We start from the raw sequence: 14,341 nt of genomic DNA, 5'->3' as shown, positions 1-14,341 counted from the left end.
CAGCCTTTGGACCAAGTCTGCAGTGATGATGGAGAGGAAGTGCAGGTGAGACTGTCATAATATGCATTGTCTTTCTTCCAGGGGGCATAGCATTTGAATATTAGTTACACTGAAGCATATGCATATTTAGAAAGCAGTCTTTAGTCTTTCTCCCAGCTTTTGAGTCTTCTCTACAGTGGCCCTGAGAGGCCAAACAGACAGCAACTTAAGAAAACACCACCAATAAGAAAAAAAAGCACACAAAACACAACGGAAATAGGAAAAAACAGATTTCCAAAAGCACAAGGGAAGTGTTTCTGGGGAGACAATAACCCGACGGACCAGTTGCAAGAACCAAAATATGCTAAGAATTGCTCTGGGAGACGCTTAAAAGAAGTGGAGGATCTATCAGTTTTGTGAGGAAAGAAAAGATGAGAGGTGAGTGTGTTAGTCTAACTATTAGCCTAAAAATCCGTCACCAGTATTATATGAATCATGAAAACAATCCTACCATGTTTTGGGTTCCTGCAACTGGTCCGTCGGGTTATTGTCTCCCCTTGTGCTTTTGGAAATCTGTTTTTTCCTATTTCCGTTGTCGTCTTTCCTGTTTCTGTTGTATTTTGTGTGCTTTTGCAGCGTTTTTCTTATTGCTGGTGTTTTCTTAAGTTGCAGTTTGTTTGGCCTCTCAGAGCCACCGTACTTCTCTCTACTATTCTATAATAGTATCTGGTGCAAACTCAACTTAAAGAAACTTGAATAGAGGGATCTTTGATGCTCTGAATCTCTGCCCTGACCACATTATCTGTGTTGTTTCTTGGTCTCAGGACCTTACAAGTAACAGAGAGTAGGTCTGCTCAGTGGCTGCTGCTGCTGATATGTCAGGGGCTTCCATGTCAAACTACTTGAAAGCTCAGTTGTCTATTTCCACAGCCTCTGCTTTTTTCTGCTCCCATCAAGTCACAAACAGGAGAGTCACTAATCCAGAACTTTAATCAAAGGGCTAGAAAAAAACAGGGTACTCTATCTCGCAGGTGCTATCGGCAGACCTGGCACCACACTGAAGCCCAACTAGGACAAAAACTGCCAGAAGGATTGCGTGGTGGATTCAGTGACGCTGAGCTGCCATCCTGATTTCTCAGAGCCTGTTGAGAAAGCAGAGCAAGAGATGCTCATCAAAGTCACAGTGCTCCCCTGGTCCCACTCACTCCAAGTCTCCTCCTTCCTCCTCTCCAGTCACTCTGACATCATTCTTAATATTCTTAATATTATGTCTGTTCCCCACACTAGGATAATCCTCACAGTGTGTAATAAATGATCATAACAAAGTCCGCTATGACTTTGCAGTTAGCATTTAGTGATGATGTCCCATGTGGAAAGTGCCAGCGATTGTTCCCTTGGCATGTTTAAGCAAATGCTATTATGCTGTTTGCAATGGCTTTGTTTTTCTCAGCATGAATTAGATGTGTTGTTGCACCACTGCGATATAGCACCTGAGACAGAGTAAGGGTGTCACAGCTGTGATGTGTGAAAACACATGAAATTATAAAAACATGTGTCTGTACTGTGGGAAAAGCTTTGACAGTAAAATGACTCATTAACCTAGGCACCCCATGACATTTACCTTGGGTTAAAAAGAGGCTTTGTTATATATTAATGTGCATTTCCTATGAGACAGTAATATTATATCATATTAATCCTTAACCTGTATAATATTTCTATTTTTATTTGTATTTTTAAATCTTTTGTATATTATTCTATTGGAAAATTTAACCATCTATTTTATGCAACTTGTAGCTTTCATTATCTAGGCCTTAAATCTTATATAATAACAACAACAGTGTAATCTGAGCATCAACTTTATGTAACTGGATATCAAATGAAGTCCCCTAATGTTATCCCCAGAGTAGGCCCTGCTATTTGTGTTGGTAATGTCTATGCAGTGGAGACCAAGGGCCTCATCTAGGTCAGGATTTTGTCCAGGACCAGTTCAGATTGACTACTTTTTCTTTTCAAATATTTATTTATTGCTATTGTTTATTGCTGCATCGTCTCACAGCATGACTATTACGTCATTTCTTCTTCGTCTTCTTCTGTTTTACTGGCAGTTAGCAACCCATTTAATTAGAGCAGGTAGTTGTACTGCCCTCTAGTGGAAGAGGATGTCATTGTTCTTCCCGTAACTCACGCTGATTGCTGAGAGTACTACCGTTAATCAGGTGGAACCAGATAATCTTCCACGGCACACCTGATCTTTTCTCACATCCCAGCTACGTGCCGTGGCACAGTGGTTGGGAAGCACTTCACCATACCATACCAAATATGCATCAGGCAGACCTCCAGGTTTTAAACAAATCCCCAGGTTATCAGAGGTTATTTGGAAGAACAATAAAGGTAAAAAGTGAATATTTGCCAATTTGACCCCATAGTTGTCAAAAAGTGCCGTTTTCCTACAGTATGAAATTATCAGTGTTAAAATTGCTTTAGGCGGTGGTTTGAAAAAGCATTGTTGCTGATGGTTGATTGTTTGTCGGGATTCCAGGCTCCAGATGCCTCCAGAAAAAAGAAGGAAAAGGAAGGTAAAAAAGTGTGATTCTCAAAAGGTGTTCTCAATTAGCACGCAACGGAAATGTAGACATACAATCAACTGAGCACATACAGCATGCTTTGAAATTTATTAGCATTTAGTAACAGTGTTAACAATAGTAATAGTAGTAGTAGTCCAGTAATCTGAGTGTAAACTTTATATTTAGAACCAGTTGTTGTTGTTTTGAGAAAGTTTAAAGTTTAAGTCTTCAGTAGCAGAAAGAGGTGACCTGCCAGGCAAAACAGGTCCCGAATCCTAGGTCATTGATTATTGCAATAAAAGGTTAGGCTCAATTTGTTTAGGTAATCAAGTCATTAGGCAAGCTGTCAATCATATTCAGTGACAGGTATGTTGATAAATAAACTATATATGGACCAAAGTGTGAACCACCTACACATTACATATAGAGGAGCTGGTCAGCCATGAGAACCCAAACCACGAAGCTCCTGGTGTACAGTTTTTGTGCTGATGTTAATGCCAGATGAAGTTTGGTACTGCAGTTATAGAGAAAGCAGAGCTTTGGAAACTCTGTGGCTGGGTTGCTGTGGTTGCTAAACACTTTTGAATTTACAGCATTATATCATATATTTTTGTAAAGGCAGGCTGGGTGGCTAGGTGCTTAATTTGTATACATGTGTGGTAACTCGAAGATAACTGGATAAAAAACATCTGAATTCAAAGATTAAGAGCTGTGGGTCAAAATTATTCTCCATGTAGTGTATTTGTTGTTAGTAACTTAAACCATACTCATTCCATAGTTGGTTTGTATCTTTACAAACTTCATATAAACCCACCTTAGAACTCTGCAGATATGGAAGGTGATCAGACAGTAACACTGCACTTTCCCTGCACTCCTGTCGTGTTTTTGCTTGGACTTGGACTCTATTCACCTCTGTTCACCCGTTTGTTTATTCCGTTTTGTTGTTGCCGTGCAATGGCTTTCCAGAGTCATCTCCAGACAGACTGATGGGGAAAGAGAGAACACGGGGTAATAAAATGTTCCGTTGCAATTTATTTTCTTTTTTATGTTCTTCTATATTCCTTCCCCAAACCTTTTAAGTGCTTGTGGACACTGGACAAGATCAAAAGAGTAGCCATCAAAGCAAGATTGCTTCACTTGATGTTTATCTCCACACTTAGAAGAAGCATTTTGAATTAGCCATCACTCTCTGCCTTTGGGACCTTACGCACCTCTTAGGGAAAAAAAAAAAGTCTCTTTCTGTGCGATAGCATTGCTTGGAGCTTGCCTCTTCATTTCGATCAAAGGAGGAAGAAAGACTACCGTCAAAAAGGTTATGTCAGCCTGAGAATTTCTGGTAGCCTAATGCAAAGTCTTTCAAATCAATAAGACATCAAAGCTGTCTCCTGGATTAACCTCCACCATGTTTTCTTCTGTTAAAGAAGCGTTATTGTCTTATATTGATGCACAGAGGTTGATGGAAAAAGTGAAATTAAAGAGGACATGGCGTGCAGATCATTTATTTCCTCTCTAGCTGCGCATAGACCGTACAGTACCAATCTAATGTGTTTCTTTTCTCTGTGCTTGCAGAGACTGAAGATGCCAATCAGGGTCCACCTGTCTGGCCACTGATTGTCTTGTCTGATGAGCCAGAGATGTTTGTTATAAGCATGGTGTGTTTCAGCAGAAGGGTTTTGCTGTCATGTAATATGAAGCCATCCTGTAGTTTAACTAACAAAAATAAAAGTATATGTAGCCTTTAGAAAGGAAGAATGTGATTCTCTGATGACTAAAGAATTCAGTACTGAGTCATTTGAAGGATCAGAGGAAATTATGTCTGCTCTTTGTGTTCAAAACTTTACAGAATGTTGTTGGAGTACCTGCCCCCAAAACTTCTGTGCGGTAAATTGAAAAGAATTTTATCTTGGAATATGGAACATCTAAGCTCAAGGCTAAAAGACTACAGGTCTTAAAATAAGATTTTGTTACTGTTCATTCTTTAAGCTATGACTTAATCGTGCCAATTACTATTGTACCTCAAAGCTAGTTACAGTACACGATTCCTAGCCTACGAAAAATACTGTGTATTAAAGCACACTTTGAGTAAAAAAGCCTTTAATTTGCTCAGAGATTTACACTCATCAAGGCATGGGATGAATTTTGAGCTTTAAATGATTTCTTTGAACTGTTCTTTTTCCAGCGTGGAATGATTGTACACCATATTGTACCTTAATCACTGTAAAAAAACAGTAACAGGGCACAAGTTTACAAAAGTATACATGCAGACTAAAACGTACACGTTGTATACATCGAAAAAGCAGTTCAAAGAAATCAAACGTGTAAATCAAGTTTGAGAATAGAGCAACTTTAACCTATCTTTAGTATTGCAAGGTTGCATGTGAGTGCATGTAATTTTAACATAATCTGAATGTAATTTGTCTGTGCTCTAGGTTAAACCGAGTGGTTACACTTTTGTTGGCTAATTCTATTAAATAAATGAATGAATAAATAAATAACTTCCATAAAACAGTAAAATGCTGCAAACAGTCTTTTTGTCTCAATTAGTATTTTTGACCAAACTGTTTTTTTCCCGATCACTGGCTTTTTGAACCAAGCTGGTTTGATATCTTTATTAATCAAGAGGATGTAGCCTTATCGTAATAGGATAAGCAATTAATGTGTGTTTGTGTGTGTGAGATTAAAGTGAACATCAACACGAGCTTAATGACTTCATTTCTTTTCTACTCAGACCTCATTAAAATGCCCAATAACTTCATTAATTGGTGCCAAAACCTCATTACAATCCTCCAAGACCTCATCATAGCACTAGGACAACAGTGCTATGTGACTATCATTTCAAATTAATAACTCAATCAGAAGTTACTGTACCTTCTTGTCTATAGATTACAGTGGGTTAAACATAAACACAGAATAAAGTAGTTTTTAAGCCAGTTTTAATATCAGGAAACGTATCCCTGTTACTTTATCACTTTCATCATTATCAGTAATGCTAAAAATTGTGAGGTCATTACCTTCCTTTTGACAACAATGTGCAAATTTTGTTTAACAATTCTCACAAATAGGCTCTCAATTTTAAACACAACACAAGAAAAGTGAAAAATTAGCAAAAACAATGCTTTATTACTTAATACCTTAATATGTGTTGAGACACAATAAATAAACTAGCCTGAAACAAGAACTTTTACATTAAAAGTAAAACATTTGATCCATTGGCTGTATAGTTTTGATATTTTTTCCAATGTTTAATGATGTAACTCTATAATATTTTAGTTTTACTTTGTCTTGCTTGCTTGGATTACGGCATCAAATAGATTTTTTTTTTTAGCTGATATTGAGTGATTTGATTTCACATGTATTCCTGCAGCTTTGTTTTTAGTCTTTCCTTAATTGCATGTGGGCATGAACAGTGGCTATGTGGGCCTGCAGGACAAACGTGGCATCAAAGAAAGGCAGCCATCTGTTCATACCTTCTGACACCAATTGCGTGGTTGTATATGTGCTTGTATAAACTCGTCTAACCATTCAAGTGTCTTTGTGTGTTTCAGGTGCAGAACCTGGAAATTAAGAAATTTGGAAAAGAAAAACAAGAATAAGACTGAAGATGTTGTCGGCTTTCGTTGCTGTGCTTCGGACCTTCACTGAGCTGTAAGACCATTGCTTTCTGCTTTTCTTGGTTTCCTGCATGAACCATACGGTCCAGTTACTGTTCAGTCTTTTAAGTGTTTGAACAATATCCATTTTTATAGTTTTGTCTCTGTGCAGCACCTTCTTAGCTTTAATCCGAGAGTTTGAATATTCAGGAATTAAACAAATCCTAGAAAGCCCCCCCATTTTCATAGGCTTAAAAGTAATTGGACAAACAGGCCTAATTTTAAATATACTACTTTTAATACTTGTGTGGAAATCTTTCTCAAACAATAACAGCCTGAAATCTAGAACCAAATGGATGTCACCAAATGCTATGATTTGCCATGAGGGGCTTCAATTCAATACAGTTCATTTCAGTTTTATTAATATAGCATTTAATCACAACAATTGCCTTAAAGTGGTTTGCAAGGTGAGGTAAATACTCTACAATAATATAAACGATACTGATATCCAGGAAAATGAGGTTTCCAGCCTCTAATTTAATAGATGGCTAATGCAGGTAATTAGTAATAGCACTTCTATCATTAACTTGTGGCCCGTCAATTTTTCACATGTTAAGCTGCTAGTGAGGGGAGGGGCTTTGTGCCTGCTGTTTGCAGCTATGAAGAATTGTTGTTGTTGATACAGTTATAAATGTGTAGCGAGAGTAGTTTTAGTATTTATTGTCAGTATCAAAGTGACAATTTTCAGTAACATAGGCAGCAAAGGGTACCCACCATGGTACCCACATGTCACCGTTTGTAGTGGCCAAAAAAAAAAACTACCTTAATTTGCTGCTTGTTTGTTGAACTTCAGTAACTGAAAACCATGATCTATTGGCCTGAGATCAGGTGACAGACCTAGCTATTGAAGAATATCCCATCTCTTCACCTTGAAAAACTCTTAGGTTGATGTTAGAGTATGCTTTGAGTCATCAGTCATATCCACTGGCAGCCACGATGTTTGACAGATGATGTGGTTTCTTCTTCTTCCTGCATTTCTCTTCCTATCACTCTGGTACAAGTTAACCTTGGCTTCATCTGTCTAAAATTGTTGTGAAGGTTCTTAGTTATGATTTCTGGCAAAGTCTAACCTGGACTTCTTAGTCTTGAGTGTAACCTGTGGTTCCCACCATACTGTAAACCTTCTGTATTTCCATCTCATAGCCATCTCATAACTGTAGACTATGAAAATGACGCAACTGCATCCTGAAGTCTTCTTAACTTGGTTACTTGTTGGGAAACTGTTTTTCTGTCATCATCCATTTAAGTCATCTTCTGTGGTCTTTAAGGTCTTTTTGGTGTTGCTGACCTGATTGTTCACTCCTAAAACCTTTTCTCTGTCTCTCTGAAAGGTTTATTTATTTATTTATTTTCCAGCCTAATGACAGCCTCCTTCACTTGCATTGGCATTTTTTTTTAGACCTCACATTTAGAGATGGGTTCTCTGGCACTAAACAGCTGCCTCAGTTTTAAACTTGGCGTCAGTTTGCTGTTTTTGTTGTGAAATAATGAGGGATCATCCCTCACTTGGCAGGCATTGTCAAATTACTTTTGAACCTCTGAAAACAGGGGCCATGTATAAATATGGCTGTAATTCCCAAACAGTTAATAAAAAGGTTTTTGCTAAACTTCTTAAATTACAGCTGCAAGTCTGTCACATCTGGATTTTTGATCTACGGTCTACTGTTGTGGTGTGCAGTGTCAAAAGCACAGAAATAAATGTGATTTATGCAGCTTGTCTGTGGTTCTGTGGAGAGGTAGTTGCTTTGCTGCTGTTAGGTATCCATATATACGTTTTTTGTTTAAACTCAGGCAGTAAAAGGCTCCTACAATAACTCAGGCATTTTGTCTCTCTTCCACGCGGGGGCACGCTTTTTTTGTTGTTGCTCCACCTCATTGACATCTTTCTTCATTCTGCGTGTGATTACAACACTTAATTGCTTCAGTTTATCATCCGGGTCCGAGCCGGTGTTTCCCCAGGGACTTTGGTTAGGGAGACAGAGAGAGGAGAAAATGAAAAGCCAAGCACTTACATGCACTGGGAGGGCCGAGGCACATCGCTGGTCATAAAGCACTAATGGACACCAAGCTGCTGAGAGAGCACGGTACTCTGAGATACACCTCATCAACGGCAACAGCAGCGGCGTCTCACCAGTGCGACTTGCATAACAGGTGCCACCAGTCCCTCGTCAGACAGAAAAATAAATGGGACAGATGGTGCTAAGAGAGGGGGTTTGTTTCATGTAATATCAGAGGGATGTGGGGTTTTTTGGTGGTAACTTAACACCAAACAAAAGGACAATGTGCATGGAACAGATTTCCCTGGAATGACATAGTCATCTAGAGTTTAATGTGTCTATAAATAAGAATAGATGAATAAGGATGATAATATTGGGCTGCATGAACGTGTGCTGTAGGGCAGAGAAGACAAATGGTAAAGGGGATCAGAAGCACCTGCCTCAGATGCTCCGATTATTCTGGCTCAATCAACTGGGACACGCTGAAGTAGAGCAGAAGATAATTGCAGGTCAAACTACACTTTGGGAAAAGAACAACTTGAATGTGTGGGATACATACAGGTGCATGAATGGGATTCATTTGTCATCACTAGTCTTTGTGGGCATACGTTGGGGGCCGCAGAAAATAGACCTGAAGGCTGGTTGGAAAACTAAACTGTTTTGGCTCATGCGCCATGTGGTTTTTCATTCAGGTGAGTGGGCACCATCCAGTGTTATTTATTTCCCATAATGCACCCACAGTGACACTAAATTTTTTGTGTTCAAGATAGTCGGACAGCAGCCCCCAGGCTCAATTATAGAGCACCATTCTTAAAGCAGCTCAAATATCATTTTAAATTTGCTGACAAATGCCAAAATGTCTAACCTGTAAAAGCCTAAACAGCTATTAGATACAAGGTATTTGATGCAAGATGCATCTTGTCGTCTTGGGTCATCTGCTGGGTTCGCAGCCTTTGTGCGCTTTCATAGCGATCTAGCTGAACAGGGAGCCACTCGAGCTCAGCCTGGATCCTATATTACACGGCACTCCAGCTCCACATTCTAGGAGCTGTCCAAATTGTTTGGGAAAATTGCTACCAGTATTAAAGGCAGCGAGCCTGCTTTACTTTGTTGTAAACATAAAATAGTGTCAAATCAAGAGCTTTCTCCTGCAAGCGTGGCGAGCGGGGCTGCATTTCTTGCGTGGTGTGCAGGTGTGTGGTGCTGTAAACATGTAATCTGTGCTCAGGGGGCCATGTCTGAAGTAGACTAATCAGAGAGAAGATGGGACTTTAACAGCAGGTGTAAATCAGCAATGATTTTCCTTTGTATTTTTTCCCCTCTCTTTTCTCACCCTCTCTCAGTTTCTCTCTGCGCATGAATGAGCTCACCATTAAGCGAAACAATGCTAATGGATAATGGTCTGTGGCTTCTGTGCTGCCCTCCCTGGGCTCCTTCTCTATGGATTTTAGCTTCCATGTCCTTCGTATCCAATTTCCTATCCATATAGATTGTCCTTCTTTTTGTTGATGATTTAACAAAGGTCAAGAAGTCTCATCATAGCTTGGTTCGTGTCCAATCTCAGGATCACTGCAAGACTGCCATACAGGCTGTGTTTCTCTTAGTTTAACAGACCGACAGAAGGACAGTCATGCTGCGCTCATGTCTACCCTCTAGTGCAAAATGTTTTCTGTAACGGAAAAATAAAACATTGATTTTTCTGCAGAAGGACACAAAGAACAACTTTGACTTTTCAAGCCAATGGTGGGAGGTGTGAAAGGCTCAGTTATGAGTGTTGTTCCAACATCACGCCTCTCAGTTTGCCACCAAGGTCAAGGAAACTGTTTGGAAACTGGAGCAACAGATTAAACTCCCTCACCATGATTTGTATGTCTGTAGAGAAGCTGTGATGTCATGCTGAGCAAACAAAAAAAAAGGGTTGACAACCTTTTCATGAGAGGGCTTGAAGAAGAAGAAGAATGCAGTGATGGTTTTACACTTGCTGTCACCATTTGTCCTCTGCTAAACTGAACACAGCCGGTCCGTCCATTCAAACGGGTTCAGAGCAGCAGCTCTGAACCCAGAGCTGCAGCGAAATTCACCTGCAGATAAGGTGAACTTCGCTCAACTTCTGTCCAGATGCAATGTGATAACGTTCCTATTAAAATGTTATTTTCCGTTTCCGATAGTAGTCCTCCGTTTCACTACTATCACAGGCTGATTCTTTTCAAGGATGTATGTAGATCAGGAGTGTCAAAGATAAGGCCTTGGAGCCGGAATCAGCTGGGTAAAGAGTCCAATCATGCCCGACTGCATGGCTTGGGTGAAGAATGGCATAGATTTTGGCTTTTTAATGATGTTGTCTTAAGTGTTATAGCATTTGCTACATTCATACTACATCAAAGTACTATTCATTACTAATAGAAAACCAAATGACAGAAAAGTTCCTGTTTTTACTCTACCTACCTTAGAAATATAAAGCAGAGAAAGTTTTTCAGTAAGAAAAATAAACTTTGTTTTATAATTACAAGACAGTCTGGGCAACGAGCTACAATAACCTTTTCTGCACTTTATACTTTTTTTCCCTTCCAGTTCATGCCCAGTTATGTAGCACCAAATCACAACAAGAGTTGCCTCAAGGTACTTTATATTGTACGGTAAACATCCTACAATAATACAAAGAAAACTCCAACAATCAGATGACCCCCTATAAACAAGGACTTTAACAGGAAGAAACCTCTGGGAGAACCAGGCTCAGGGAGGACGGTTCTGCTGCGACTGGTTGGGGGTGAGGGCAGGAAGTCAGGACAAAAGACATGCTGTGGAAGAGAGACAGAGATTAATAACAAGTATGATTAAATGCAGAGTGGTGTTTAAACACATAGTGAGTGAAGAAGAAACACTCATTGCATCATGGGAAGCCCCGCAGCAGTCTAGGCCCATTGCAGCAAAACTAAGGGAGGATTCAGGTCACCTAATCCAGGCCTAACTATATGCCTTTAAAAAAGGGAATGTTTTAAAGTTTTATGAAAGTTTAGAATTTTAATAAAGCAGTACTTTTTTTATCGTGTAGAAAAACTTAGACGTGTGATTGAAATTGCACTTCTTTTTCTTACATTACGATATCTCAGGGTTCAAATGTGTGGTTAAACTTCTTTACACTGACATAAAGGGGACTTTGACTGGTTACCCCTTGAGGTGAAGGTTGTTGTGATTTGATAGATTACAAATGAAACTGACTGGAACTGATGTGGCCACCTGGAGATCAAAGGCCTGTATTTGGCCCACAATGTAGGATCAATTTTACATCCCTGATATCAATATTGAAATTAATTATGCAAAAGGGAGCATAAAGGTTTATACTAACTGCTTGTAAATTTTCTTGTTTTTAGAAAAAATAGTCATGATCATGACAAAATACCGAGTTAAGTGCAGTAAGTATAAGAGCGCTACAATATAATAAACCCAAGAAACAGCCACGCATTCTGGTCCATTATACTGTGTTTACCGTGGAGAGAGTGAAAGTCATGAATCGTGATCAGTGGTATTTGTATACTGTCGGGTATAGTAGACAAACCCATTCCAATGCAGCATATAAAGGAGTGTCTGCTGAGCTGCAGGCTAGGCCTGGCTTGCCACATGGAGGAGCAGGAATAATAAGAAGTGAGATTGAAGGTCATTAAGGGCACACAGATTTGTTTGTTGCACAATTGTGGCTGATACGCACATATATATATATATATAATATATATATATATATATAATTAAATATAAAAAAAATAAATATAAAATAAAAAAATAAATATATAATTTATATATATATCACACACACACACACACACACACACATATATATGACGAGCCTATGTAAAATTTTTATTTAGCCCCTAAGGGTAAATAATAAGGCAGTGAGCTCACTGCGTATAGAGAGGAACATATGCAATAATATGCTTGTAGCTGCTCGTATGACACAAATACTGAAAAGCAGACACAGCCACAGCGCATAAACATGTATATAAAGTACGTTGTAGACAAAAACACAGACCAGGATCTTTGAGCAGATGTTCTGTGGTTGTATTGATCAGATGGACACTGTTGTATCTGTCCTGGAGACAGCATAACGGTTGTAGGATGCTTGAGTAAATCTGGCTTCTGCCATCTGTCCCAGTGACTCCCTGTACACAGACTGGATCTCACAACACGATACAAACAATCAGAAGGGCCCTTTGACAGGACGAAATCTTTGTGAAAGTGCCATGTCAGCAAAGACTGAGAATGTTCCAGGTTTTTAGAGTAAGAAAGAACTAATTTCAGTGCTATCTGAAATCATTCCTACCACTCTTATGAAACTTACTTAAAGATCAAGCTACAGTTCAACTCAGGAGAAACGCTGAAAACATGGATTAACGACTAGTCTAGTTTTGATTTTAAATTACTTTCTTATATGTTTTTGTTTGCATTTGTCAGTGACTCTTCTCATGAATCCCAATTAGCTAGTGGAGGCCTCAGGAAGTAATTTCTCCAAGTAGTGGTAAAAAAAAACCCAAAACAGTTGTTGTGTTGTTTCCACTTACATTTTTAAAAATGTTTTTGCCAGATTGAAGGAGAAAGACGTATCCTTTTTTACCGTTTCCTTTTCTTAACCGTTCTTTAAAGGCCTATAAACGAAACTCTGTAGAAAAAAATTGCGGGTCCAGTTACACATTACACCTACACAAGCTGCTGGGCCACAGAAACCCATACCCCGAAGCATCTGGTGCACCGTTTTTGTGCTGATGTTAATGCCAGAGGACGTCTGAACGCCTCAGCACTCGGCGACCCTGCTCTATGACTTCATGTAGTCTTCCACTTCATGGCTGAGATGCAGGGGTTCCTAAACTCGTCCACTTTGCAATAATACTGCTTACAGCCGATGGTGGAATATGCAGGGGGAAAGAAATATTTAAAATATTAAATATGATAAACTTGCAGCAGCGGCAGCCTTTTACAGTACTACACTCGAATTTAGTGAGATCTTTAGAACGATCCATTCTATCACAAGGAAGGAAGACTGCAGGGCTGGGTGCCTGATTTTACACACCTGTAATCATGTAGAAAATGTATAGAAAACAACAAAATTTAAAGATTCAGAGTATTGGGGCAGCTGATTACAATTACAGCTGATGAAATATGTGTAAGAAAAAGCTTTTTTTTCTTCAAATTTTACCTTGACAGAGCAACAAAATCAGGAGTTTTTATAATAATAATGGTTCTCTATGGTATTGTTGTTAATAGTGATGGTGAAACAGCGTGAAAAACTGAACACTGAAACCAGGGGATCTTTTTTCCTAACAGTGTAGAGGAGCAGACCTGTGATGAGAGAATTACTATAATAATAAAAATATATTTTATTTGTGGGCACCTTTCACAACACCCACAGACTCCTTGCAAGGAGTTAAATACCAAAATCACAACTAATTTGAAAAACTAGCAGACAACCACAATTAGTTTCATGTAATGTTGTTTCTTTGTAAAAGCTTAAAAAGCGCTTATGAGAAGAGGCTCAGGGAAGAAACTGAAACGTCCAGTGCAGGGGATCTCAGTCTAATTTATTCAAACTACAAATCAGGAAGAGCCAGCTCTTTGCACCATTTGACTGAGACAAAATTCAGCTTGCAGCCAGCAGCCTCTCCTGCAGGCATCTTGTTCATGACCTTTCAAATGATTGCTGATTAAGAGCACTCAGCCGCCTCCAATGGGGGAGATGAGTGAAGCGAGGAGAGCAGAGGAGAGGTGGAGGAGGGCTGCCCTATCTAAACAACTGTGTGTAGTGAGATTTTCATTCAGTGTTTACAGTCTTTTCTATCAGCTGAACACACAAACACACACACACACACTGCTGAGATAGAAAGTTATCAGTCTGTCAGTTAGTGTTTTTTCAGTAAACACGCACACTGTTAGACTTTTCATCGCCACTTTACGGTAACATACTGGTGTCACTGTTGCCAGCGTCATACCGTAACACCGTGTTACGGTAGCTTACTGTTCTGCAGGATGATACCGTTTTTTGCTGGTGTGGTATAATACTCTTGGACAAATTATGGTAACGCACTGTAGCCTTTTTTTACGGTATCTGTCGTTGTGTCGTAAATTACGTCAACAAAGTAACATCATACTGTGATTAAGAAATTGG

General features: G+C 39.2%; 1 protein-coding gene across 1 annotated transcript in view; it reads left to right on the top strand.

The window, feature by feature from the left end:
- Positions 1-14,341, top strand: part of LOC102305603 (SPHK1 interactor, AKAP domain containing) — a 161,807-nt gene that overhangs the window by 62,898 nt on the left and 84,568 nt on the right. The window contains exon 3 of the mRNA XM_005933172.3: positions 6,089-6,188. Coding sequence (XP_005933234.1) covers positions 6,145-6,188 — 44 coding nt within the window. The 5' untranslated portion in view covers positions 6,089-6,144. The remainder of the gene's footprint in view (positions 1-6,088; positions 6,189-14,341) is intronic.

This window comes from Haplochromis burtoni, unplaced genomic scaffold (genome assembly GCF_018398535.1).
Source record: "Haplochromis burtoni strain Fernald_Lab_line unplaced genomic scaffold, NCSU_Asbu1 Contig_160, whole genome shotgun sequence".
Taxonomy (NCBI): domain Eukaryota; kingdom Metazoa; phylum Chordata; class Actinopteri; order Cichliformes; family Cichlidae; genus Haplochromis; species Haplochromis burtoni.
Note: the sequence above shows the minus strand (reverse complement) of the source record. Positions and strands in the feature narration are given on the sequence as shown.